Source organism: Pteronotus mesoamericanus, unplaced genomic scaffold (genome assembly GCF_021234165.1).
Source record: "Pteronotus mesoamericanus isolate MK-2021 breed Mesoamerican mustached bat unplaced genomic scaffold, CSHL_Meso_final contig_90, whole genome shotgun sequence".
NCBI classification, from domain to species: domain Eukaryota; kingdom Metazoa; phylum Chordata; class Mammalia; order Chiroptera; family Mormoopidae; genus Pteronotus; species Pteronotus mesoamericanus.
The window spans coordinates 32,590,869-32,617,433 of NW_026555277.1; the positions used below are offsets into that span (position 1 = coordinate 32,590,869).

At 46.4% G+C, this 26,565-nt stretch overlaps 2 protein-coding genes across 2 annotated transcripts in view; one reads left to right on the forward strand and one right to left on the reverse strand.

The window, feature by feature from the left end:
* LOC129080669 (uncharacterized) overlaps positions 1-6,316 on the forward strand; it is an 83,740-nt gene extending 77,424 nt beyond the window's left edge. The window contains exon 2 of the mRNA XM_054586183.1: positions 5,932-6,316. Within this exon, the coding sequence (XP_054442158.1) occupies positions 5,932-6,316 (385 nt within the window). The remainder of the gene's footprint in view (positions 1-5,931) is intronic.
* Positions 6,317-12,333: 6,017 nt separating this feature from the next.
* Positions 12,334-24,663, reverse strand: RCN1 (reticulocalbin 1). The gene is made up of 6 exons (XM_054585962.1): positions 24,309-24,663; positions 19,721-19,914; positions 18,524-18,702; positions 16,781-16,841; positions 13,938-14,137; positions 12,334-13,074 (listed from the first exon to the last, which is right to left on the reverse strand). Exons 1-6 carry the CDS (start codon positions 24,560-24,562, stop codon positions 12,967-12,969), a joined length of 996 nt encoding a protein of 331 aa, XP_054441937.1. The 5' UTR covers positions 24,563-24,663; the 3' UTR covers positions 12,334-12,966.
* Positions 24,664-26,565: the final 1,902 nt, after the last annotated feature.

Sequence of the window (26,565 nt, forward strand, 5' to 3'; positions counted from 1 at the left end):
ATTACACAAGTGGCCTCCCCAAGATAAAAGAGTTTGACCCAAGACAAATGTCAACCTCTACCACTAGAGGCTAAATAAAACTGTTTACAAAGTTCAGGAAATAAGCCAACCACAATAACAACAAAAATATTTACGTTCCAGCAATCAGCCAGAACATATAAAATATGCACAGCCTTGTTTAATCATTATAAAAATCCTATCAAGTCTGTGTTATCTCCATTCTAGAAATTAGAAAAACTGAAGCTCTGGGACATTGAGTGACTCTTTGATGACACGCAGCAGCGGTGCCACGATTCAAACCCTGGCCTAACAACTTTAGGTCTTACCCAGTATTCTGTCCTGTAGGCCAACATTTATATGTTAAAAAAAGGGCTGATACGGGAACTCACATACAATTAATTTAAATTACCCTTCCTGTGCCTGATAGATTACAATTATTCTATAAAGGCCATATCTAAATAGACTTGACTGAAGATAAATTATTTATGTAAAGACACACAGAGTACATTCCTAAGTTATTTTCATTGATTTAATCTTTTAGCTTTATACATGCTCACACTTCAGGTATTTTCTCCCAGGTCTGTATTTCTAACTAAGGTGTTTCTCCAGCTAACCACATAACTGACTACCACCGCCCGGGCAGGGCCTCCTGGTGCCGACGCCCAAGGCCTGAGCTTCCCTTCAGCTGCCCAGGGACGCCTCTTTGAGGATTCAGCACAGTCGCGGGGTAGTCATGTGGCTGAGCTAATGCTTATTCTTAGTTTCGGGGAGTGGAGGAATGGACTGCATGCCAGAATCCTGCCCTGATATTCCAGGTAACTGACCACAAGCTATGGCCCATTCTATGCTGTTTATGTTGAGTGACAAAAATAGTTTCAGTCCTCTGAAAGCTGCATTTGTGCCACATGCCCACTGCCCTCCTACCTCCAGACCTCAGGAGGCAGCAAGGCTGGGTCCTCGTACAGACCCAAAGGCACCATGTCCTTCATGTGCACACTGCCTCCTGCTCCAGGGGCACCCAGGGCCTGGGGAGGCACCAAGGTAAGGGCTCAGGGCGGGGTCAAGGCAGAACCTAGTTATGAGTGCAAGGAGAAAGGCGGGAGCGTGAGAGAGGGGAGTAATAGGGTAAGACTGAACCCAGGTGTTGGAGTTGGCTGCAGAATCTGGGTAGGATCGTAAGCATCTGATCTGAATCTGAGCCATGGATGCCTCGGAGGTTTATGGGTCTCCAAGTCTGGGCAGGAGGTGAATCTGGGGGTGGGGAGGTTAATGGACCCAGACGAAGGAGCTAGAGTATAGACTCTGTCCCTTTCTAGCTTACTTCATCTCTCTGGGCTTTTCCTTATCTGAAGGGACAGGGCTAGAAGAGCAACTCTTATGGTAGGTATGTGCCTCAGCATCACTTGGGAGCTTGTGAAATTGAGGATGATTGTGCGCTGCCTTGCAGATTGATTCAGGTGGCCTGGGAGGATACGGGGGGCCTGGGGGTTTCCCAGGTTCCCGGGAGATTCCGAGCCTCACTGGTGTTGGAGAGCCCCCGTACTGCCCGATCCCCAAAGGGTCTTCCCACTCCAACATGCCTCTATTCTCAAGTTGACTAAATCAAGAATAAGAAAGCATGGAAGGTAGGCATTCAGCACGTGTGATGATGAGGTGGCATCAGAATGACATGCTTTATCAGTCACCTGTTGCATTCTAAGAAATCATTAATTGAGAACTTGTTCGAAGGCACTTTTTCATTCATAAGGCTGTAAACCTGGGCTCAAGCTTCCCCTCTCCCATATTCTTTCTAGGTGATCTCTCCCTCTCCCACAGTTTAATTACTATCTTTCCCAGAAGTCATAAACGAGAGGCCAGAAAGACAAATCTAGGCAAACCACACATGAAGTTTACTTAGTCTGCCCAGTATTTTTCATAAGTCTGAATCTGTCTGGGGTCAGACTGAGCATTTGCTTCCCACTGACCACAGACCCCCCCATACCTGTGTGTATTACGCCAGCTGCTTCCAACCTTTACCAGCCTAGACACTGATTACAGATCAAAGTTGGTCTCTCAACTCCTGTCTCCAGCTCAAACCTCTTTCTGCTTATCAGGCCACGTATCCAAATGCCTTCTGGCAAGGCAGTCCAGTTTGTGTGCTTAATGGAAGGCCTGGCCTGTAGCGCAGGACTACGTGTCAGTTAGTGACATGTATTCTTATCCCCACAGTGCGCCTCTTCTTAGGATCTCACAGGCAGCCCACCTCAAGCTCTTCAAAATGGAGCCAGCTCATCACTTTCCTCACTTTCTCCATAAGCCTCCCTTCCATGTTCCCTCTCTCCACAAACGAAATCAATAAGTTACTCTAGACTGGGAGACATCTGGGCTCTTCTGTCTCCTTCATTCTGAATGATCGTCAAAGCCTGTGCAAAAATCTCCTGATTCCAGCCAGTTTTCTCTGTCTCTGCTGTCACCACCCTAGTCCAAGTCTTCTCTGCCAGGACTCCGCGTTGGCGAAGTGTTCCGCAGCAGACAGTATCATTTCTATCTAACTCATCGTTCAGTTCTGACGCACAACGCTCCTTTACTGAAAAACTTCATCTTTTCTCTCCTCTGCATACCATCCATTTAGTTGCCTCCCCATTGCCTCAGGAAAGAATGCAAATTCCTTAACAAGACTCCCCCTAGTCTGGCTTCTGCTTCCATGGTCGCCTTCTCTGGCCGGCAACGTTCCAGCCTTCCGGGGCTTGTTATCTCTAGGGTGTGCCCTACTAGTGTCTCTGGCCTCTGAGCCATCACGAATGCTGTACCTCCCCCTGGAAGACTCTTCCCCGTGCTGTTCACTTGGGTAGTTCCTACATTGTCTTCAGGTCTCAGTTCAGCTCTCACTTCTTCAGCTCTTCCCAGATACCCTAGATCAAGTCAGGCCTCCTCCTATGAGCTTGCAGGGCCCTGTGCTTTCCCTGGCGTAGCATTCACCATACCACATCGGGATGGCACCCCCGTAGACGCAGGCTACATGAGAGGGCAGGAACTGTACTGGCTGGCTTGCTCATTGCTCTTTCTTCCACACCTAGCACAGGCTTGTAACATAGGAGGGGCACAATAAGTGAGTGTTGAGGAAAGAAATAGAAAAAGCAATGAGGGGAAGGGGAACCAGAAAGCAAAATAACTAGCACCTTCTTGCCAAAGGGAATGAAACCGGAGGAGTCCGCATTCGTGCTGCCTGCCGCCACCAGAACCAGTAAGTAGAAACGAGCATTGAATCTTTGTGGGCACTTCATTCACATGGTCCGCAATCTGAGAAAATGATGAATTATGTACCTTAAAAGGCCATCTTACACCTCTTCTCAAATCGACCCCTTTTTATAAGGAGAAGAGTATAGGTAAGGGGTTTAGAATTCATGGAAGAAGTAGGTAAGAGGTTTGGAATTCGGGGAAAAGATTAATCAGATAAAAGCTGCAGGCCTGTAATTTTCCTCACACCCTTTCATCTGTTTCCTGGCATCCTTTCATCTGCTGACCAGGGATTCTTTACCCGTGTCCTGGACTGCAGACCTCTCTCCCTGGAGCACAGTGGCTCAGATACCATCTCGATCTGTGCAGTCCTCTGTGGGCACAAAGGTTGAGTCGAATTGCTTGAGAGTCTGCTGGAGTCACAGTGGGTCCCTGGTCATCCCTGTTCTTGGAACACTATTTCTTTCATGCATTAATTACTAAGCTTATTAACTACAACTTAAAGCTAAACAAATGTTCAACTCTTGAGTTCCCCCATGAGGGCAAGGGCGGACATATCCCACCCTCCGCGCCTCTAAAACTGAGAACTCCTGCGGGCAGTAGTTCTCTCTCTCGGTATTGTAGCCTCAGCAACGTACAATGAGCAGGTGTGCAGTGGAGGTTGTTGAATGAACGAATTTTCTAAGGACTTTTGACCAATGGTATAACCAGCCAGAGAATTACTGTTTTTGTAATAAGATTTGAGCAACTACTCGACTTTTTCCAGTGTGTACACATATATAAATACTGATAAAAATTACAACTCCCTTAAAGATGAAACAATTACAATAATTCTCACTGAGTACCCTGTTGTAACCACCAACCACAGCAGATTTGGTTTTGACCTTGCAACCAGGAAGTCCCTACTGACCAAACGTGAATAAGCTGTCATGTAGCATTTAAAGAAAATGTAATTCTTTACATTTGTGACAAAATACACAAAAACACTTAAAGAAAACGCAATTCATCCACTGGGCTAAAATGTGGATTTGGGCTTCATCATCATATAAGCCAGAATGGAGGGCCAGGTGTAAAATTCAGCCATAGAGAACCTGAAGCCGGGCCGGGCCTACCACTTACTGCTCACACATCTTTGCCTCCCACTTATTTCCTCTTCTGGAAAATGGGGAAGATGACACCTGCTTTGCAGGATTGTTTTGAAAACTGAATACAAAATGTAATGCACCCACCATAGCCCTGGCTGCCAGGTGCTCATCGATGGCATTGTTTAAAAGTATCTCTGCTTTTTCATTATTTATAAGTACTCCGGCTGGGCTCAGGGGCACACGGAGCTCATGGAATTCTGCTCTCTCGGTGGGAAGAGGTGCCCTTTCTTTTTGTTGGTGCCCTAAAAGAATGAGGAAAGTGGTGGCAGAGAAATAGGAAAGCAAAGCAACAAAGAAGCAGGAGAAATGAAAATGGGCGGTGCGAGGAGAGGGAATTTAGTTCACCCTGGACCTTGGAGTTCCCCACGAGGGCAAGGCTTTTCTGCCTGTTTCCCTCTCCCCTCTCCGGGGAGGGCAGCCTGAGGCAGGTCCCTAATGAGCGCAAGAAGGCCCTGGTGCCTCCTGCCTGCTCGTCCCCCCAGTGCTTTTTTAAAAAATGAAGCTCATATTCGGATATTTGAAGAATAACATTTTTTCTTATTTCAGAGGCAAATCAAGTTCACTTTAGAAAATTCATATGAACACATGAAGAAAAAACCTTTCCCAAATTCCACTGCTAGATAATTACTGCAACCATTTTGGAATCTATCCTTTCAATTGTTTTTCTGAGCAATAGGTACATAAACAAACATGTTCTTGTAAAACCAATGAGATCGAATGGCACATTCTGTTCTGCAACCTGATCTTTTTCACTCAACAGCTTTCCATGTCAGTAAATGAGTGTATCTAATGTCGTGACGGGTGATCTCAGCGGACACCGAGGGTAGCAGGCCAGAGGCACTCATGGTGCCTCCCTGGGCAGAGACTTGAACCTTGTTTCCGTTTCCCCTCTGTGAACAATGATTCAGTGAACAAGTCTAGTTGAGCCTTTACACAGCCCATGATTGTTGCAACTAAAATGTTTAGACTGCAAGGGGACCTCTGGCGAGGAGGAGGGGAGGGGCAGCCACTTGCCATTTACTTTTTCAATTTTGATTCTGTTCAACCTCCAAATTTATCTCAGTGCAACTTCAATTTTAGTAAACAAACTTAAAAATAAACAAGACACAGTACCTGTCCTTAAAGAGATTACAATCTAGTAGCAGAGATAAGAGACAATAACTATCTCTAACAAATGAGGGTTTTTTTTTTTCCTCTCATTTAACACAAAAGTACCTGGCTTTTAAAGATAAGAAGCAAGAACAAGATGGACATAATTCTATTAATAATAGCCAATGTTTATGAGAACTAACTATGTCTAGGAACTGTTCATATATTAAATGACATATCACATTATATTCATCGTTTAATTCTCACAGTCAGTCTATGAGGTAGTATTACAGTTAGGAATACTATATTCTTATGAAAATTGAGGCAAAAAGAAGTTAAATAACTTGCCCAAGGTAACTCAGTGACAGAGCTGGGGTTAGATTCCAGGCCCTTTGAACTTAGAGCTGCCAAAACCACCGTCATTGGGCTGAGAGAGAATGTCTTATTGCCCTGGAATAAGCATTGTGTTTTAACCTTCCAGGTACTGTGGCCTGAAGACCAGCTTGCTGACGTCCTCCATGGTGGGGTTCATGGTGACCAATCCGTGCACCTTCCACAGACCTGGGGGCTTCCCTCAGGTCGCAGTGGCTGCTCTAGCCATGGAAAAAGTGGGCCATTCCAGCGTGCATTATCGCCTTGCTCTGTTTCCACCTAAGCCCACCCAGGAACCACTGACAGTGGACCACCGTGACCTCGGTGACGGCTTTTTCTTTGGCCACCCCAGCTTGGCACAGTTTGACACTTTGGCCTGTACCACTGGGTCCTCAGTCCTCGTTTTTTTGAATCCGGCCACCAGCAAGCCAATGGGCCTTCCGGAAGACTTCAGGAGGTGCCTGCTCAGGCTGATGAGACCAGCGTCCGCGTGAATTGTCTGTCCGTGGAATTGTGCCTGTCAGAGAATAAAGTTTAGATTATAGCTCAATTATTTCTTTTCATTCCTTAGCATGTATTTTTACCCTTAAAATCACTGTCAATGTCTTAATAGTTTTCATAACAGAGTCACCTAGCTCCACTAATGAAGCTTCTCCTTGTTTCAGGTCTAGAGTAAAGTATTTTTACAAAACGAGGGGCCTCCCTGAGCCCTCGCAACCACCCAGTGAGGAAGGTGTTGCTCTTACCTCCTTTTACAGAAGAGGAAAAAGAGGTTTGCAGAGTGGAAGTGATTGGCCTAAAGACATTCAGCTAGGGAGTCCCTTGGACTCTGAAGCCCATCTAGGCGTGGTCTCTACATTCATCTTAATCTCCAACATCTGAGCAGCAAGGCTGCATACTTCCTGTGGTTTGTGATTACTAATCTGATAAGACTCATTAAAAGTCCTCAGCTTCTTACAGTTAAGAACCACATCCACTCTTTTTTTAAAGATATGAACTTAAAAAAAACAAAAACAAAACACCTTTCTTTTATGTATTTAAAACAACAAATATATCTTTGACAATTTTCTGATAAATCTAAACTCTCCATCAGTCACTAATGCCATGCATTGAAGTTTGAAAGTAAGGGCAAAAAAACATACTCTTTGATGCTGAAACACATAAGGCCCCTACTTTGGTGTAATAATAAAAAGGGTTACTATTTATTGAGCGCTAACTATGCCAAGTGCTTATGATCGTTACTTTATATAATTATACAATTCTTACATCGTCATTTTTCAGATGAGAACATTGAGGCTTTAAAGAGAATAACGGGTTGGGGGAGGAGAGACAGTCACCTCTGCCTTGATCTGGTGACAGGGAAAACTGCAGGTCTAATTAATCTCTCCGGGCCTCAGTTTCCTCCTCTGGAGACAGGACCCTGAATGATCTGTTTCAGTTGGATTCCTGAATCTTTTTTGAATACCTAGAGACTCTTGATCTGCTTTTCCTGAATTTAGTTCCAAATCTCTGCCATATATGAATAGCTTTAGAATACAGTCATCAAGATAAAAACAAAACAAAACAAAACAGATAAATGCTATTCCTTCGTCATTTAATCTATTCAACTTCACCTACTAATAGATCAATTTAAGGTTTTAAAAACACTTCACGCAATAATTTGGAAACTCACAAAGACTATTAACCGGTGGGCTAGTGTTTGTAAGCATTGATTTGTCTGACCTCTGGCATTTGAACTGCTCCAGAAGGTCACCAGGGAGAACTTCTTTAACTTATGCCTCATCTTCGGTCCTTGGCAGTTCTTGCACTTGTGTGATCACACCTCATCTTTGTAGCTACTCTGAGAATTGGGTGATATTATTATTATTATTATTATTCTCCTCCCCATTGTACAGTGAGAACAGGCTCTTCTGCAGGAAGGTGACCTGCCAAGGTCATAGAACTCCAGTGAGGCAGGAGCTAGAACTTGCATCCAGCCAGGCAATTGGACCTGTCTTTCCATGCCACCAACTCTACACCTCATCCCAGCGGTCCTGAGTTTTCAAATACAACGTATGTTGTCACGGATGTTTAAAGGTGTAGGAACACTAGGGGCAGTTTCACCAAGAGGCCCTTAAACTGGAGGCAACATAGAGGGGTGATTAAGAGGGCGGAGTCCTCCTGGACTTGTATCCTGGATCTGCCATTTCTAAGTAGGGGAACCACATAGTCCAGTTTGCCCAGGACAGTGCTGCTTGTCCCAGCATCGTGGCAGGCTCACCGCTAATTCTGAGGGTGCTGGGATAAGAGTAAAAATGGAAAACGGCGGTCTGTGGGTCATTCCACCATTTTCTTCCTACCAAGGGGCTCCACGCTTGTGTGCGGACACCCCAACCTGCGTGTTCAAACTGAGTCCGCCTGCTGTCCCTTGGGCTCGCCTAGGTGTGCGCACGTCTGTGGCTCTGTCTGCCCTCTGGAAAATCCACCCAGGGGCTGCACACACAGTCTCTGGAAGAGGCTTGGACTTATTTTGGCAGGGGATTCTGGGTGCTACAGAAACTTGGAGCATGATCTAAAAGCAAAAGTTCTGGCTCTGAGTGAGCAAAACCCTTTGGCCCATGAACTCCTCAACCCATGAGGAAGATTCCAGCTGAAAGAGGAGCAGAGAGGGTCTCTAAACCCTAAAAGTGGGCGGGCAGATTGCCCAGGATTTGGGGAGACACTGATTAAGACTGCCCCCCCATCTCTGGCAAAGGTACTGTGCTCTGGACAATCAATTATATAGTCACCTAAGTTACGAGTTGGGTAACTTTGGACATTATCATCTTTAGAGTTCTCTCACCTGTAAAATGGGAAAAATAATCTGGTTATCACTGTTTACCAGGAGTACTCTTCACCAAGGTTTTCAACCTACCTCTCCAAGCAGCAGTAGGATTGTATTTCCTGCTCCCTACAGGTTAGATGTTGCCACGTGACTTGCTTTGACCAATGGAAGCGAGCATGGGAGAGAAGAGTCACTTTCAGGAGCGACTATATGTGCTTGTCTCTGCTTAATTCTCCAGTGGACATGGGTGGCTGTGGAGACACACAGCTGAGCCCCCACACCGCAGCTGCCACGGGCAATTGCCCAGAACCACAGCAGACTTCACAAAAGCAAAAATTAAACCTCTGTTGCTTTAAACCACTGAGATGGCGGAGTTGTTTGTTACCCCAGCATAAGCCAGCTTACCCTCTTTCTTAGGAGTACCAACTTCATAGGGTTGTTCCGAAGGTTGCATGGAAAATGTATGTAAGTACTTGGCATAGGGCCTGGTACACAGCTATTTGTGTTTATCACAGGAGAAAAGAAATCTTGTGTGCTCCCACTGCACACATTTCAAGGTAGTGAAGTAACCAGTCCTGACATTCATTTCATTTCATGTGCTTCTGTGGGGAATCAAACGCACTTTTCTCCTTTATGAGGAAAATTACAGCTGCTAGGAGCTCATAGAAAGGTGGGTGTCTCCAGCCCTGGACCCCAGAGCTGCCCTGATAGGTTCTGTGAATAGATCTCCAAGTTCATGTAAATCTGGTGACTTTGGGTACAGATGATGGTCTTTCCACTGCTCAATTTTTTAATACTTCAGTGTGAGCCAAAGCAGCGAACATTATGGCACTCACTGGTTTTCAGTGGGAAATTCTAGCACCATAAACTCAGTTTTAACACTGCGGAGAGGACCAAATCTAGGTGCACGTACTTGGAGGAAGCAGATTTTATTATAAAGGTGGCAGACTAAATCTAGAAAGACTTTTTAAGAAATCCAGCCTGCCATTCCCTCTTACACTCCACAGTGTTTTAGGGCCGAGCTAACAGGTAGCCATGTAGCTGTTGTTTGCTGGGCACTTCTGAGCAGACATGATTTGTGCTGTTGCCAACAGGAAACAATTACAGTAATCCAAGCAGGTGAAAAAACTTCAGGTGTTGCTGACTTTCTAACTACATTTTTGTTACACTCGAATTCATTCGAGAACCTACTAAGAGACAAGGGGTACAAAATGTATGTTCATGTTTTGCTTGGACTGATTTTGGCTCCTAGCAATTAGTGCTTTCAGTTATATTAAGCGTATAAATAATGCTTTGTGACATTACAGTATTTCTCATTACAGATCGATTTTGTAGCATTTGTTCATAATCAGACTTGAAATGTTACCTAGAAACAAAATGTGTTTTCCTTCAAACAGTCAGACCCTATTAGAAATCTAAGGCTTTACAAATCACGATGTTAACAGCTATGTCCCCTAGCTAAGGTTTTCTTTCCTTTAATAGCGTTAAATTCAGCCCCAGAAGCACTAGTCTCTTGGAGGGTTCTCTTCTTATGTGCACTGACTTGAAAGGTAAAACTAAGTGCTCAAAATATATTTAACATCTCACTGTGTATAACTTAATAAATCAACCAATATTCCCTTTTGGGGGAAAAATAATATTAACACATTTTAAAAGTGTTATATTTATAATTAGGTTACACAGTATTATTTTTCTCATTTATTAAAAGACAGGTTTTCATTGCTTCAAAAAAGAAGAGTTATCAGCCTATGTCTAGGTAAGAAGAACTGTTCTCATTTTCTGACCACATCATCACGTACTGTGGGTGAGCTGAGAAATAAAGAAAACATATACCAGATTTGGACATTTGGAGCAGTAAAACTTAGTGTTAAACAGCGGAGATTTTGGTGCCAGGAACATCTGGATTTGAATTTTGTCCCGGCCATTTAATCACTGTGGAATCCTGGGCAAAATTACTTACCTTCTTATTCAGGAAATGTTCACCGTTTTGTTTTTTTTTTCCAGAATTTTTTCCCTGGGGAATATTCTCTTTGATTAAAGCTAACAAGCTCTCATTCTTCAGCAAATAATTAGAGTACTTATTGTAGGCCAGGCTCTATCTTCTAGATTCTGGGAAAAAGCAGTAAGTAAGATGGACCCAACTGTTGGTCTCACAGAGCTTATATTCCAGCTTGGGGGAGATGGACAATGTACAAACAAGATGATGTTAAGTGGTAGTTAGTTGAATGGTGGTCCCCCAGAAGACATGCCTGCCCCTAAACTTGTGAATTTGAACCTACCTGGAAAAAAATGGTCTTTGCAGCTGTAACTAAGGATCTTGGGATGGAAACTTTAAATCTAATGACAAGTATCCTGATAAGAGATACACAGAGACACAGAGAGAGAGGAAGAAAGGGCCATAAGATGGTGGCAGAGATTGGAATGTTGCAGACACAGACAAGGAATGCCTGGAGCGGTCAGAAGCTGGAAGCAGCAAAGAGGGGATTCTCCTCTAGAGCATCCTTGATTTCAGACTCTGGCTTCCAGAGTGGAGAGTAAGCTACATTTGTTGTTAGCTCTTCACTTTGTGGTAATTTGAACAGCAGTTCTAGGGATACGTAATACATATCAAGAGAAATGAGATAGGGATTCAAGTGCACACTACAGCCACGCACTGCATAACCATCACTCAGTCAACAATAGACGCCATACAGGACAATGATATCCCAGTTAGTCTAGGAATGTACTTGGCTTGACCATCTGGATGTGTGTGAATGCATGCTATGTTCACACAACAAAATTGCCTAACAACACATTTCTCAGAATATATCCTGTTGTAAAGTGGCAAATGAGTGTACTATAAACGGTGGATCTGGGAGGCTCCATTGAGGAGGTATCACTTGAGTTACTGGAGGATGTGGGAAATAGTGTTATAAATCTGAGGGGACAGCAAGTGCAAAGGGTCCAACCTAGGAAGGAACTTGGTATGTTCAAGGACCAGAGTCAGTGGGGCTGGCTGGGGGAGGCAAATGGGAGCGGTATGGTGATGCTGAGTAGGCAGGAAGGGACCAGCTCCTATAGAGCCTCACAGGGCTCTGCACATTCTTCCAGATGAAACCGATCCCAGAAAGATCTTAGTTAAAATGACCTAGATTCCGTAACTAGCACAGAGAAAGAAGTATATAGTTATTAAGTAATAGGATATTCTGAACATTCTAGAACTTGGATTTTAAAAACCCAGGCCCTTAATAGTCTTACTCATGTAATCCCATCCTACTATTTAATTCTGTATGAACAATAACATCACAGCACAGATGAAGTCAAACACCACAGGACACAGTAGAAAATCCTCGGGGGGATCCTTTATTTCACTCACTTTCTACTTATAAGGTAGCATTTCAACCTGAAACAGCTGTTTCCTCTAGTTCAGCCAGTGGCTTGGAACACCACCTCACCCTAACTCGATGGAGTAAGTGGTCCACAGGCAGGTCTAAGTGAGGGCCCACCCAGCGCCCCATCAGGCAGGCTTCCGTGGGATCCCACCCCCCATTCCTATCGATGATGAGGAAGTAAGTTGTATTTCTATTCACTTTTTCAAAGATCAGACCTACCTCGTGTATATATCAAGAAAAGTTTCTCAAGTATAACAATGTGTTTGTCATTTTCCTATAGTTCTTCCAATGCCTGACATTCATCTTTCCCTACCTCTAAAATTCCTTTCTTTTTCACATTATCTTTCTCCATTGTTTCTTATTGTAAAAACAAAAACAAAAAACAAAGATCTGGATTTGTTGTGCACATTACCAGGTCCATACAGAAAAATGCACGTAAGTTTTATATACCGTTTACAGTAACAGATCAGAGTACAAAGTCAAGAAGGAAGAGTCTGAAGTATTAGACTTGTTCTGAAATAAGCCTACATAGGACAATACCACTGTAGCTTCATCAGAATTTTCCCTCGCCAGCCATTCAATAGTGGCAAATATAAAAATCTGCAGTTAAAATACACAGCAGTCACTCCATACATTGTCCCCCCAACCCACCCAACTTCTGAATAACTGGGCTTTTTCTAATTTTATCCCCCTTTAAATTCAATGGAAAAAGCTAAAGTCATGTTTTAGCAATGTATTCCCACAGAACATTGTGATTTACTGAGATTTTAATATGCTCATAGAGCAATCTTAATGAAGGAATAGCAATGATTATTTTCCAGTAAATACTGAGTGAAAACCAACTTTAACCCCAATCTGAAGTTATAAATTTGCTGTTTCAGGGACACAACTGCTATAAATTAAACTGTAGCAACCATGCAAGACAATAAAAGAAAGCTTATGACAGCCTGCTCTACATGGTGAGTCTGTATCAAAGTTCATCATGATTCTTTGTGAGGTCTTCTCCATAATTGGTAGCTTGGCTTCCAACAAACATGTTCCAGTTCTCCAGTATCTCCTCTTTAGTTAGCTTCTCATCCTGTAGGAGAGAGGAAAGAGCTGTGTCATTGAAGCTCTAGTAACTACGTTATTTCACTGATTTGCAGCATCTGAAACCTCCCACTTAATAATTAAGAAGCTGCTAGGTGCCTCTTCCATCTACTGTTACTGCACTGCAACAGCCCAAACTAGAACCGCCTCCTACTGTAAAAGCTGTGTTAAAATATACCAGGTCAAGTCCCCGAGAAAGTGAGAAGTTAGAATCCAGCTATGTCTACAGGCAGTAATAGCATTCCCAAAATGGTCCCCGAGGAACTCCACCTCCCTTTCATGACCTGACCGCAGAACTCAACTGTCTCCCCAGAGCCTGGAGCAGTGATGTAAGTGGAAAAAGGCCGGGCTTCTTTCTAAGTCTTGCTTACATATTTATTTGGATGTGTATCCATAGATATTGAAGTGCTGGGCATAGAGCTTGAAGTGGGAGCTTGCCTGAGGATGCCTGGTTTTAATGGGCTGGACCTCCTTGTGCCTGACACATGATGGATGTTGGGTAAATATGTGCTGACTGAATGAATGGATGAAGAAACTTGTCCTAAGGCATCGCAGGGTGTACCTATTTAAATCCATGCCCTGCCCACAGCAAACAAAATTCTGCAATCCTGATGGGAGTGAATGTAAGTCTGTGGCCCAGGGCAGACTATCCAGAAATGTCTCTGCCTAACAAGCTCACCGTGGGGTATCACGGTACTGAGTCAAGTTTACAGGTCTCTAAGGTAGCGCAGGAATAAGAAATGTCAATAAGGCACAGCGTCACAGGCCAGTGCTATCACAAAGAAGCAAACAGAGCCAATCTTATGTAAACTGTCTCCCTTCAAGGATCGATTCCAGAAAAATGTGAAATACCCTGTTTTTGTCCGACTCATACACCAAATGTCTGGCCTCTGCCTGCGCGTGGTCATAGTCTTGAGGGAGGATCCAGTGGCGAATTTCATCTTTGTCCAACTTCCCGTCCTTGTTTAGATCTCGGAATTCATTAAACTGCTCCCGTTCTGACAAAACCCAGTCTGGCTCAGGGCCGTTCTCCTCATGGGAAAACATATCCGCTAGAAAGGAAGGTTGATCTTGGTTACAAAGACAAGTGGGAAGGTATGCCAAAGAACACCTGGCCCCCCGAGGTTATGGAAGGGTGCTGACCAGTCTAGACACCTAATCCAAACATCTGGTGGGCAGTTTCTTGGGAATAATAAGGCAATGATTTATCCACTACAAAGGTCGCTTGGTGGAATAGAAAGGACTGAGCTTAGGAGCCAGAAGATGAAAGATGAACTAGTCTCTTGAGTCCAGTACAGTGACTAGGATTAAGTTACTTAATTCAATGGCTGAGTCTTAAGTTGCTTTGTTTGTAAAATGAAGATGATAATTTACAAATCACAGGGTTAACACGAAGGTCAAATGGGACACTTCCTGCAAAAGCCCTCTGGAACCCATACTAGCCCTATACAAGTGAAACTAGTCATAGAAACTGCCATCAAGCACTTTCTATGGTCCAGATACTGTATAATGTACTTTACATATTCCTTTCCATAGCAATCCTATTAAGTAGGTCTTGTTATAATTCCTATTTCATAGATGAAAATCCTGAGGCCACAGCCACTATGAGCTTCAGGCCGCATAGGAACATGGGCACTCTGCTTCCAACCCACGGTCTCAGCCACCATGTTCCTTTCTATTTGTTTATATCATTTCCAAAGGGCTCTCACATATAGCATTTTATTTCATCCTTATTGAATTCTGTATGATAGATCATTGCCCCTGTTTTACAAAATGGCAGGGAAAGAAGGAGACAAAGTTTATGCATTGTTTGCCAAATCACTAGATCTTCTTGGAAGAGAGAGATATCCTGTGGGCAGTTTCTCTTTAACAGAAACACAGCTTGGAAATATCAAGTGGTACAGGGAGCAGGCGGTAGATGAAGGTAAAAGAGAGCAAGACCCTTGGTTCAGCCACAGAGTAGACCCATACCTGACATCTGCACAGTTTTTGAGAAAGGGCTATCATACACATTAGCTAACTTGAGTTCCATCTAGTCCTGGAAACGTGAATGCTATTGATTCCCATTTTACAGATGAGGAAGCTGAGGCTTACAGTGATTGCATGACTGCCCTGGGGTCACAGGGCTGGTAGGTGGAGAAGCCAGGACTCCTAATTCCAGTGCTCTTCCCACCACACATCACCACTGGGTTCCCACTCATTCCCTCCTGAAGAGAAGCCACTTGCTGGGTAAGTCCATGCAAGGGCCTCTCTGACTGCAAAGTGCTCAGAATTTGATTTTCAGGCAAAATGCCCCCATCTCCCTCTCTGCTCAGTGTAAAGACTGGAATGTTGCTTTCAGGCAAAGCCACTCAATGTTTCAATGCAGAGTTCAGGAGGACTCGAAGGAGCACACACCCTTAATCAAAAGCACGGCCTTGTTAGTCAGTCAGCCTTTTCTGTCGGTCTGATTCCATCCCACTGTCAAGGTATCTGCGGCTCTGAACCTTCCCTCGGACCTGCGTCGGGCAAGAGGAAGGCTCTGCCACTTGCACTGATGAGGGGGCTGTCAGCATGTTAATCCTGCAAAGTCAATGCCACCAAGATCACTTTAGCTGCTGGGGCAAGGGCTACCTATGTGTTATACCACAGGCAGAGACCAGCGTGAGGTTCCTCAGATCAAAGGGAATTCCTAGTGATCAGAAGCGATTGCGCTCTTCACTACCGAAGGCACTAGTTCTTGGGGAAGGGATGGCAAAGTAATACCACCACAGACCAAAGGCCAATGGCACCTTGGGCTCTGATTTTACATTGAAAGCAATTAACGGCTTCTACTATATGTGTGCAAAAATTCTACTTATCCCATCCCTCAAATGATTTGCCAGCTTTCACCTTATTGAGACTTGGGACAATAGGAGGTGTCATGAGAAGGCAGCCATGTTCCCGAGCACTGAAGTAGCAGCTGACAAGGATAAAATAGAAGTTTCCATTTTGCCTGCTCTAGTCTTTTACGTTTGGAGGGCAACTGAGTTGCTGGAAAGGGCTCTAACCAGCAACAGTGGGTTCTGACCCATGTACATTAATTTGATTCATTCAGCCAGTGCTCACAGTTACGTGAAAATGCACTTCTTAATGGTGCTTGTGTGGAGCCCTTCAGAACAAATGCTAGGTATGGTATTCCCAGTGAAACAGCTATAGGATGGGGCAATTCTGCACTCTGCAAAAGGATTTACCTATGAGAAGGAATGCTTTTCTGCAGTCAGCTTGGGCACATAAATAGTTCTGCTGATCGCAGCTGTGTCTACTTAGACCTTCTAGGCTCCGCGGGTCCAGTCTGATTTTAATCTTTCTCTTAAGACTGTCTGCTCTAGACTCACTGTAACTCCCTGGGATCTCCAGTCCCACTTCCCAGAGATAAAATTACACAATGTGCTGACGGGCACCTCTCAGAGCCAGGGAGCCCACTTCTGGCCATTCTTGAAGTAGGGGCCAGCCTTCTGGTCTCTTCTCCACTGAGTAAGGTCTAATAATTCCTCCCTGATATTGCACCACTAGGGATGGTGTGACAAGTCCCTCCCCACTGGGAGGCCACAGGAGTGACACCCACAGATTTGTAGCTGTTGCTCGAAGCAATGTCTGGAGAAAGTAGCCAGACATGTGGGTGGAAGAATGTTGCCCAGATGGGACAGCTGAGCAAGACTCCAGGCTGCACTCACCAATGTACTCATCTTGATCCACAAACCCATCCCCGTTCTTGTCGATGTCCTCCAGAGTTTCCTAGGAAGCAAAGCAGAAACCAGAATGCAACGTGGCTAGGTGCTCTCTGCAAATTTTATAGAGTCCTAACTAGTGTCCTCCGTTGTCTGGCTTTTTTGGCCGAATGCCTGCTGCCTTCTGGCTTGTCTCCTCACCTCCCCAGACATCGATTTCTTATCTGTAAAAAATGGGCAATGGTTTCTGCCCTTCTTCCCCCATCCCATAATTTTAATAGCAGAACACTCTCTTCGAATGAAAATGTACCCATAAGACCAGAGATGCTCTGGTTATATCAGGGAGCCCTGCCAGGCCAACCATTTCCACCCTCCAGCCAAACCATCCCCCGGGGTACCTGTGAGGAACCAGTTTAAGAACCACTGGACCGGATGGTCACAGACATAGATTCCAGGGCTAACTGGACTATGAACACCCAATTGGCATCAGGAAAAAATGAAACTGTGGGCAATGAAAAATTAAAAGTCTATCTGACTTTTGAACGTATTCTGTTCTGTATTTAGTATATTTGACTTCCTAATAGGTATTTTACCAGGGTGAGCATGTAAATGAGTTTACTGTCCATTGTCTTGACAACTCAAAGGCATATAATCCACTGTGGCTAACTCTTGATCTTCATCGTCCTCTGGCAAATCAGTTATCACTAAGTGGATGTTGGGCAGTAAAAAGAAATGATTCTTAGAGCCATTGCCCAGCCCTTAGGGTCTTGGTGGTCATGAGCATGGAGCATGAAGCAAGAGTGGGCCCAGCTACTAACTGGACAACTAAAATAGGCCAGAGCTGGCTATGAACAAAAGCTTTAGCCACTTGTTTCCCAGCACGGAGGCAACTGGAACTGGCTCGGGTTATGTGACCAGGAAACAGGTAAAGGCAATATTTTATTGTCATGGAAAATTAAGACATTTGGGACCCCACAAGATGCGATGGAAAGCAACTGCACTCAGAGGCCTTACAAGCACAGCTGACTCTCAAAGCCTGTAGGATGTGATCTAGTCACCCTCCGAAGGCACCCCCGACCCAGCTAAGGGGAGTCTCCTTTCCAGCCGTGGTTCTTACTTTAAGTTTCCCTTTGGCTGAACAATCCAATGCATTCCATTTCAGAGTCTTTTTCTACTTCCCTCAAAGCTGAAGAATGGACAGAGACTAGCTAGTTTATTCACAAGCCCATTTGCTTTTTCCGAGCACCTACCTATATACTTCCCAGCCTCATCACATCTAGGGGGAGCCAGGGGAATGGAAAAGGAAGGGATGGGTCATTTCCTGGTAGGAGCAGTAAAGGCGGACTGCCTTCTCCTCTTTTCCTCTCGTCTACCAGCTGGCTGCTACCAGGAGGGCCTTGAGGCCACAGGACAGTGGAATACAAGATGCAAGCAGCTTGGCTGCCTGATAGCTTTTAGAGAAGAACTGCCCAGGTGACCCACCTGCCTGGGACCATCTGCACTGGATGTGGTATAAGTAAGAAATACTCTGATTGTGATACATGGCTAGGATTGGGGGCTATTTGTTACAGCACCTAGCCTGCCCTGACTCATTTACTGGGTAGACAGATATTCCAATGTATTTCACTTCACAGTTCTTCTCCAATTCCCCTCAGGATGAAGAATGTTCTCTCTTTGGAAGAAGAGACCAGCTTTTGGTGTGCTCTTCATCCTGGTCTCCTCCCAGCCTGGGAACTTCTTTTATCTTACCAAAACCACAATTTCTTTCATGTGCTCAAACTCCTCTGGGTGGAGAAAGGCAGTGAATTCCTCCCGAGTGGCTGTCAGGTCCCCATCGAGGTCTGCAGCTTTGAACCTTCTCTCGTCACGTGGCAGCATCTTTTTAAAGGTGTGATGATCTGAAGAATCATGGAACTCTGTGGGGTTTCCTGCAGGATGTTGTGCACAGACATTTCAGCCAGGCTGCCGAGGAAGGCATTTCCTCCCAGATCACCCATCTTTCATGCCCAAACAGTACACGTAGGACTAAAGGGCCTGACCTATCGAGTTCCTTGAAAGTTTATTTCAGAATGCCTATAGTAACTGCCCCTTCATACCGCCCCATTATACAGGCCCTACTGGTGTATTATGGACATTACAACAGTGGTTAAGAGCACCGGCTTTAGACCATATTAATGCCATATTGCCCTTTGCTGAATCCTGCTCTCATCGAATCATTCTTTGCTCCAGAACATGCAGAGGCTCCCTAGCACCCACATGTTGTCTAAATGTTTCTACCTGGCTTTCAAGATCTCCCTTAATCTGTCTGTGAATCTGTGCATCGCTGGTCCTTCTCAGACCTGACCCTCTCTGTCTCGACCATGCACCCAGCAGGTCTGCACCCTGTGCTTTGCACACACCCTTCCTTCATTCCCCAAACAGGTCTGTCTTACATCCAAACCCTACCCATCGCTATATGCATCGCTGCACCTTTGCCCTTCCAGCGGACCCACTGCCCCCACTCCTTTCTCTCTCTCCAACTATAAATACATTCTTCAAGGCCCAGCTCCCAAGCCACCCTCTACCAGAAGCCCTGCCCAACTGCTCCAGCCCACTTGGCCTTTGCTGTCTGAAACTCGGCAGCATTGTGAAACTGTGCCATAGACAAGCTTCTTCTCTGCTTTGTTCTGTGTGTGGCCCTGAGATTGTAGCTCTAGGAGGCCAGCAACCTACGTCATTTTTCATTAGACCCTCAACCCCTGCCACTACTCACCACCTAGGACTTCACTCAGAGTATGCAACCCAGTAAATTCCTAGTAAGCAGAGCAGGATGTTACACAAGCAGGTTCTACTTAGGAGGTTGTGACATCCCCCTGAAGTGGGTGGCTGTGATGAGGGAGCAGAGTCTCCTGCAAGAAGCTTGCTTTGTGGGCCCAGCTGTGTCATCTCTCCTGCAGCACCTCTTACCTAGGTAGTAACCATAGGTAGCTTGTTTGTATTCTTCCCAGGAAATTTTATCGTCTCTGTCCCGATCGTAATCCTTCCAGACTTTAGCGACATTATCATAGATGTATCTTTTCTGCACCCGTTTGATCCAGGTTTTCAGCTCTTCAGTGGTGACAAAGCCGTCCCCATCACTGTCAATTCGATCAACAATCTTCCTGTTTAAAAAAACAACAACACAAAAAACCCCACAAAGCTATTATCAAGGTTTGTGTGATCTTGATCCAGAAAAAGATCAAATGCCTACAGAATCTAAAATGCATCAACATAAAATCAGTGATCCGATGGTGCTGGAAAGGATCTTGAAGTTTATGTTTTCCGAGTGCGAGGTGCCTTTCCCCCTACCCAGTGCCAATGGCAGACACTACTAGTAGATCGTGCCCCTTCATCCTGAGAAATCTAGATATGTCCTCAGAATCCTTCTCAACACAGTGCCCAGCAGATGGACACAACCAATTGATAGTGCTGATTTGTAAGGTGAAACTTAGCAGTCTTCCCTGACACAGTACCTAGAGTAATGGAAACTCTATTTCCATTAGGCTGAGAGAAACTGAATTACTTTTCGAAGATCACACAATTGGGATAAGAACTGGCTCAAAGTCCAATCTAAAAATTAGAAAATTCCATGGAAACCAAAAGATAAATGAGTTCTTTGTTTAAAACAAAACATTCCCTACTTTGGACCCAAAGACTTGAAACTTAAAGCAGGAGGACACCAGATCTCGTTGGACAAAGCATAAAATATTGAGGATGAAAGAGCTCTGACATCAATGAAACTTATTCAAGAAACTTGACCAGCTGAGCAGCTGCAGGAGCCTGAGCCCCCTGCTTGTAGGGTCAAGACCCTTATGTCTCTTGCATCTCCTGCTCCGCAGCTGGCCCAGGTTCTGGCCATTTCCCACTGGATTTCACCGAGGTGCCCCAAACCCCAGTCCAGAGCACAGGTCAGGCTGGTAATTCACCAGAGTCCATGTGTGGGCCAAAGGCTCCAAACTCGGGACTCCGTCCCTGTAGAAAACCTCAAAGATACAAAGCTATTTCCAATGTTTAAAAAAGTTTAACCTTGGTAGTCCATGGACTTGGGAAGAGGCCATGTAAGCTGATTAGGGATTTGTTTCTTTGCTTTGGACTGGAATCCTATTGACACAGTGCTAACATTTTCTTACTATGGACAGAAGCTGATTGGCCGTTTCTCTTTGATTAATTAGATATAGGAAGTGACTTCACTAGGACTTACGTCTCCATCTCTTACCCGGATACCTGGGTAGCCCGAGCTCTTCCTTCTCAGGAAGGTGTAAACATTACTGACAGAGCTAATGTATCCTCTCATTTGCAATTGTTCTGGGTCTCCAGATGGAAAGACTAAGCCTCGGGTATCCTCAGGCTTCCTTCCAGGGGACCATGAACAGACACAGCAGAGTTCTTAAAACACTGCAGTGTTCAGCCTACCTGCCATGTGCCAGGCACTGCTCCAACACCAGGGACATAGAGATGACATGCCCATCAGTTATCCAAAGCCGCTGAGGAATGGAATCTCAGAGCAGCAGAGACCTAATGTCAGATTGTGAAGAACCTTTTTTTTTTTTTTTTTTTTTTGTGGAAAAGAGAGCATCTAATCTATGCCAAATGAATGTCTGGGGCATAGTCAGCCTGACACATAATAGGAGTTAATGAATATCTGTTGGAACAATAAATATGATCTAAACCTCTGTCTTACAAAATCTCAGGAGTGAGATACTGGGGAAAGCAGCTATGATGTAGGAAAACCCATCCCTCCAGTCCAAACACCGTGAGCCTAGTCCTGGGTGACACTGGGCAAATGTCTCTGAGTCTCGGTTTCTCCAGCTGCAAACTGGAACACTTATTTTACCAGGAATGTCGCGAGGAATAAAGGAGATGCATGTCTTTCCTCACAAAAACTAAAGACGATAAACAGGTGGATGGAAAACGCAACAAACACCTGGCAGGTAAAAGGAACGAACACAGCGCCCATGCCAAGCCTGCAGCAATCTGGAGATCCCCTACCAGCTGCCAACAAGATGCCCCACGCTGCTCCAGACAATGACTGCCATGTGGGAATAATGGTCCGTGTGCCAGAAATCGAGGTCTAGATGTGAAATCACTCAGATTTTAAATGCTGGCAATTAACTTTTACTTTTTCTAAGTTTTGTCACTGCACACAGCCCATAGGTGCCCACTTTGCAGCCCTCTGGCCCGGGTGTGTGTCTCCAGGGACCTAGAGCTGTCACGTTTTCCAGGACCAGGTCAGGTGGTAGTGACAAGCCTGCCCAGGTTCCTCGTGAGCCCAGACCTGGATTTATGAGTTTGGACAGGGAGGTGGCTTCTTGCGCTCCTCCACCCACCCCTGCCTCTGGCCGGGATTTACCTTGCAAGTGAGCAGTACATCCACTATGCACACGGTGGCTCTAGCCAGAGACCCAGATGTCCTTTGTGAGTCTTCGCTGTCCCTCTCTCCACCCCCACGCTGAGCCAAGAGTGAGCACTGCCAGTTCTCCCTCCCACATGCTTCTGGGTTCACCCTCTCCTGCCCTCTGGGCCTGCAAGCCTGGTTCAGGTGCTCACGGCCACGGTCCTTCACCGGACTCCCCGCTGTGCCTCAGGTACGGTCTCCTCCCCATTGCTAGTCTGCCTTTCCTAACGAGAATTTAGGGTGATGACATTTCGACAACATACAGAGTAACATCTAATCTCCACCCCTCAGAGGCCCTTCCTGCTCTGCTCTTGGTTTCCCCTCCGCTCTCACCGCTCACTTCTTCGGCCCTATCCCTTTAACATCCCAATACCGCTCATCCTCCAGAATGGGTTTCAAAACCTTTGGAAGCGGGCTGTTCTCTCGTCAAGAAGCCCTTTCCTTGCCGGTGTGTCTGGCAACCTCTGAGTATTCCCACAAGCTCAGATTCATTTCTAAACCACCAAGCCTCTTTCTCCAACCTGAACCCGTAGGGGCTCCTTCTTCTACGTTGGCTCACTACAGTTTTTACATGCCATTGCAGTGATTATACTAGTATCTGCTTGTGCCTTATTTCATTTTAAGTAGTTTGAGGCCTAGAGCATACAAAGGTTTTCTCTCTGCATCTGCCAGGCATCTAACAATGGTAGCTGGCATATAGTGGCCATTCAAATGTTTGTTGCAGAAATAAACAAATGAAGCTAAGGTGTTCACACAAAGATGAAATGCAGACCAACTCCATCAGCCCTTGCTCTCACCAACAGGCTTACCCGTCTCAATGAAGGCATTAAACTGGAAGACTGTAGGACTGCACACTACAGAGTTCTCTACTCCAGACCCCAACCCCCAGAATAAATCAGTTTTCAAGTGCCTCAAAGCAATACAATAGACTAAACTCATCAATGGCCCCCATTGTTAAGTCTCAAACAAGAAGAGAAAGTACTTCTCTGCAAAATAAAAGGTGATTGTTTGAAGGTGACTTTGAAATTCAAAGATCTTTTTATCAGACCAGGCAGATGGTGCACCTACACAATAGGTACAATGTAGCCTCACATCCTAACCAATCCCATTGGCCTCGGTGGCCCCCATCAGCACAGGGATGGCAGTGTTCTTTTTCATGTAGCAGGACATGAAGATCTCCACCCCCAGGAACCAGATTCCAGGAGGCCTAATGCCCAGTAGGCAGGGCTACTGGGACCCTCCCCAGCCCATCCTCTCTCAACACCGCCTGCGGATTCCAGGTACCTTTGCACAATGCCCCAGTGTCTCCCTAGGGAATGTGCGCAGGGCGCACGGATACGTCCCAAAGTTTTGTTTCCCAAGTCTGCTCCTGACTCAACTGCTTTCAACAGTGAAATTTACAGTCCACCACACCGCCCGCCAGCTTTTTGCCCTCAGCTGCCCAAGGACTGGGTTCCTCTGCAGACAGCTGCTGGAAACACAAACTATGGGACCAGTTTCCACTCCCACCCCCCATCCCCTATTCCCAAATGCCCTTCCCTTCTTAACGACAGGATTTTTATATCCCTACATCAGATTTACATAAAGATTAGTCAGAAGAACACCCCTGCCCCAGTCCAGGGACACAGGCCAGGAATCAAGCCTCTCCTTCGTCTGACCCCTTCATCTTTTATCCATTTATGTTCATCCTTGAGACCTTGGAAGTGTCTCAAGTGCTTCTGTTTGGAAATGAGGGGAGAAGAGAGAAACTGGGAGGGTGGGGAAGAACTGTCACTAAAAGGCCACCCTCGACAAACTCTTCTTTTGTACATTCTTAACCCTCCCTTCTGATGCAACCACGGGGAGGGGGCGGGCTCTCGACGTCCTGGCTCCTGTGGCTGCCGCTGCCACGTTCTCGCCTCCCTGCGGGAAGCCACCGTGGCCCCGGGGCGCTGTCCACGGAAGGGTCCGGCAGGCGTGCAAATTTCGCCTGCCCCGCAGCCGCTCCCAACTGGACCCCGCCCTCGGATCCGTGCGCCGATTTCGCTTTCGATTCGCGGTTTGCGTTCCGCGTGGCTCCCGCCCGGATGGCCCCGCGGGCACCTGCAACGCCCCCGAACGCAGCCCGGGCTGCGGCCTCACCCCAGCCTCTCTTTGCTCTCCTCCGAGGTGAGCTGGTCGAAGGTCTTAGAGTCCTCCTTGCCCAGGAAGGCCTCGTGGTCGTACTGGAAGCTCTGGTTGTCCTCGGGCGGCCGCTCGCCCAGCTCCGAGTCTGGCCGCACCACGCGCTCCTTGCGCACGGTGGGCTTGGCCCGCAGCGCCCGGGGAGCCAGCGCGAAAGCCAGCAGCAGCCCCAGGGCGAGTCCCAGGAGGCGGCTGCGGCCACCGCGCGCCATCGTCGGGAGGAGAGAGCAGCCCGCTGGGAGGCACGGAGCGGAGCAGTGAGAGCAGCGACTAGGGGAATGGGGGCTGGGGCCGCGGCGGCAGGGAAGGGGGACGGGCCAGCCCCTCAGCGAGCGCCCGCCCCGTGCCAGAGCGAGGGGCGCGCCCCGGGCTGCGGACAGGGAAGCTTCGGGCTGCCGCGCTCACGCGCCCATTGGCCGCTGGCCTGCGAGGGGGAGGCCCGGGCCTCTGAGCCACGTCGCCGGCGGGAGTGGTGGGCGCGGGGTTCGGGTTTCCTTTCAGCCCCTCCCCGCGATCTCATCGCGAGGGGCGGGCCCAGGCATGCTGCGCTAGGGACTGGAGGGTTCATGGGAAGACAGGGAAGAAGTTCTTTGTCGAGCAACAGATGTTCGGGATAAAATTCCCTCTCTCTTTCTAGTTCCGGAGAGCTGAAAGGAGGGAGGCACTGCGCCTCTCCACCTCAACTTCCAGCTAGGAGCCCTAATCGCAGCCCAAGACCCCTTGACCACAAGATGAGCTCTTAAACCAAGTTCAGCCCTATTTAACCCACACCGGGAATCTGGTTACAGACGCAAGAGACTGGAAAGAGATCACAGTAGGCAAGTTTCTCTAGGAATGAGGGTTGCAAACTCAAATGTTCAGGAGGGACAAGCAGGTAGTACCGGTATGACCGAAGGCCCATCTAAACGGAGCAGCCCTGTGCCCTCCGGCTGCTAGGAGGAATGCAGACCCAGAGCTGGTAGATAGTCCTGTTTCCCAAGGAAATCAGGATTTCAGATGCTTATGCTTTCATTTATAATGACGGCAATTCATGCTACAAAAGCACCACACGACCCAAACAAATCTTGTCATTGAATCTGGAGTACAGCCACCAATAGGAAGAAGTTCTGTGGAACTTTCTGCAGTGATGGAAATGGTCTATATCGGGGTTGTCCAGTAGGTAGTGGCCTCTGAGCAAGCTCAATATGTAGAGTGACCAAGGCATTTGAAAATATAATTTCAATTTAAACTTACATAGCCACTGGTGGCTAGTGACTATCATATTGGACAGTGCAGGTCTAGAGCAACAATTCTTGACTTTCGTGACTCATTGAAAGCTGTGGGCCTTCTTCCAGAAAAATGCACATACAGTTACTGGCATGGATGTTTGATTAAAGTGTCAGAAGATTCTTGGATCTTCTGAAGTGCCACTCATGAGCCCCAGGTTTAAGAAGCCCTAGAAAACTAAAGCTGTGGTCAAAGAGCGCATCCCACAGCCCCTGGACAGCTGTCCTCCCAGAGCTATCCTGCACTCCTTTTTCTCCCCACCGCCACCTCCTCACCGCCTTCCCTGGCAGTCTAGAGAAAGCCCCTGGTTTGTGCCTCTTGCCCTCATATTAAGGACATCTGGACATTGCCACCAGCAGTATAGATGCAACTACCTTTTGTATGACAGCTTCTTTTAATCAATTAGCAAATGATCGTTGTGTGCCCACCACAGCCTAAGTGCTAGACTGGGAGCTCAGTCCTCAATGGGCTACTACACAACCTTGGTCTCTGCAGACCTATAGCGTATGTGAACATTCATTCATTCAATAAACTGAGCACCTGCTACCTGTCAGGGCTATGCTGGGTATTGGTTTACTTAGTAGCCACAGATTGTAAATCAGCATAACAAGTGCTCCGAGAGGAAGGCTTTCAATATATAGGGGTACAACAGAGAGACAGGGCCCAGACTTGGGGACTGATTGGGGAAGGCCTCCTGGAAGAGGGGATATCTAAACTGAGAATTAAGGTGAGTAGGATGAGCCAGACAGCAGGTGTATGGGTATACGAAAGGGCAATAAGGTCCTGTGTGAGCTGGCAGATAGGAGTGGAGTTTGAGGAACTGTACTTGTGACCCTGTACCCCAGTGAGTCTTGGGAATGTATTCCTGTTTTGAGCTGACTTTTCTTGGGACAGTAAGTGCTGTGCTTATGGACAGACATGTCCCACTCTGCCAGTCTAGAGACTTGAA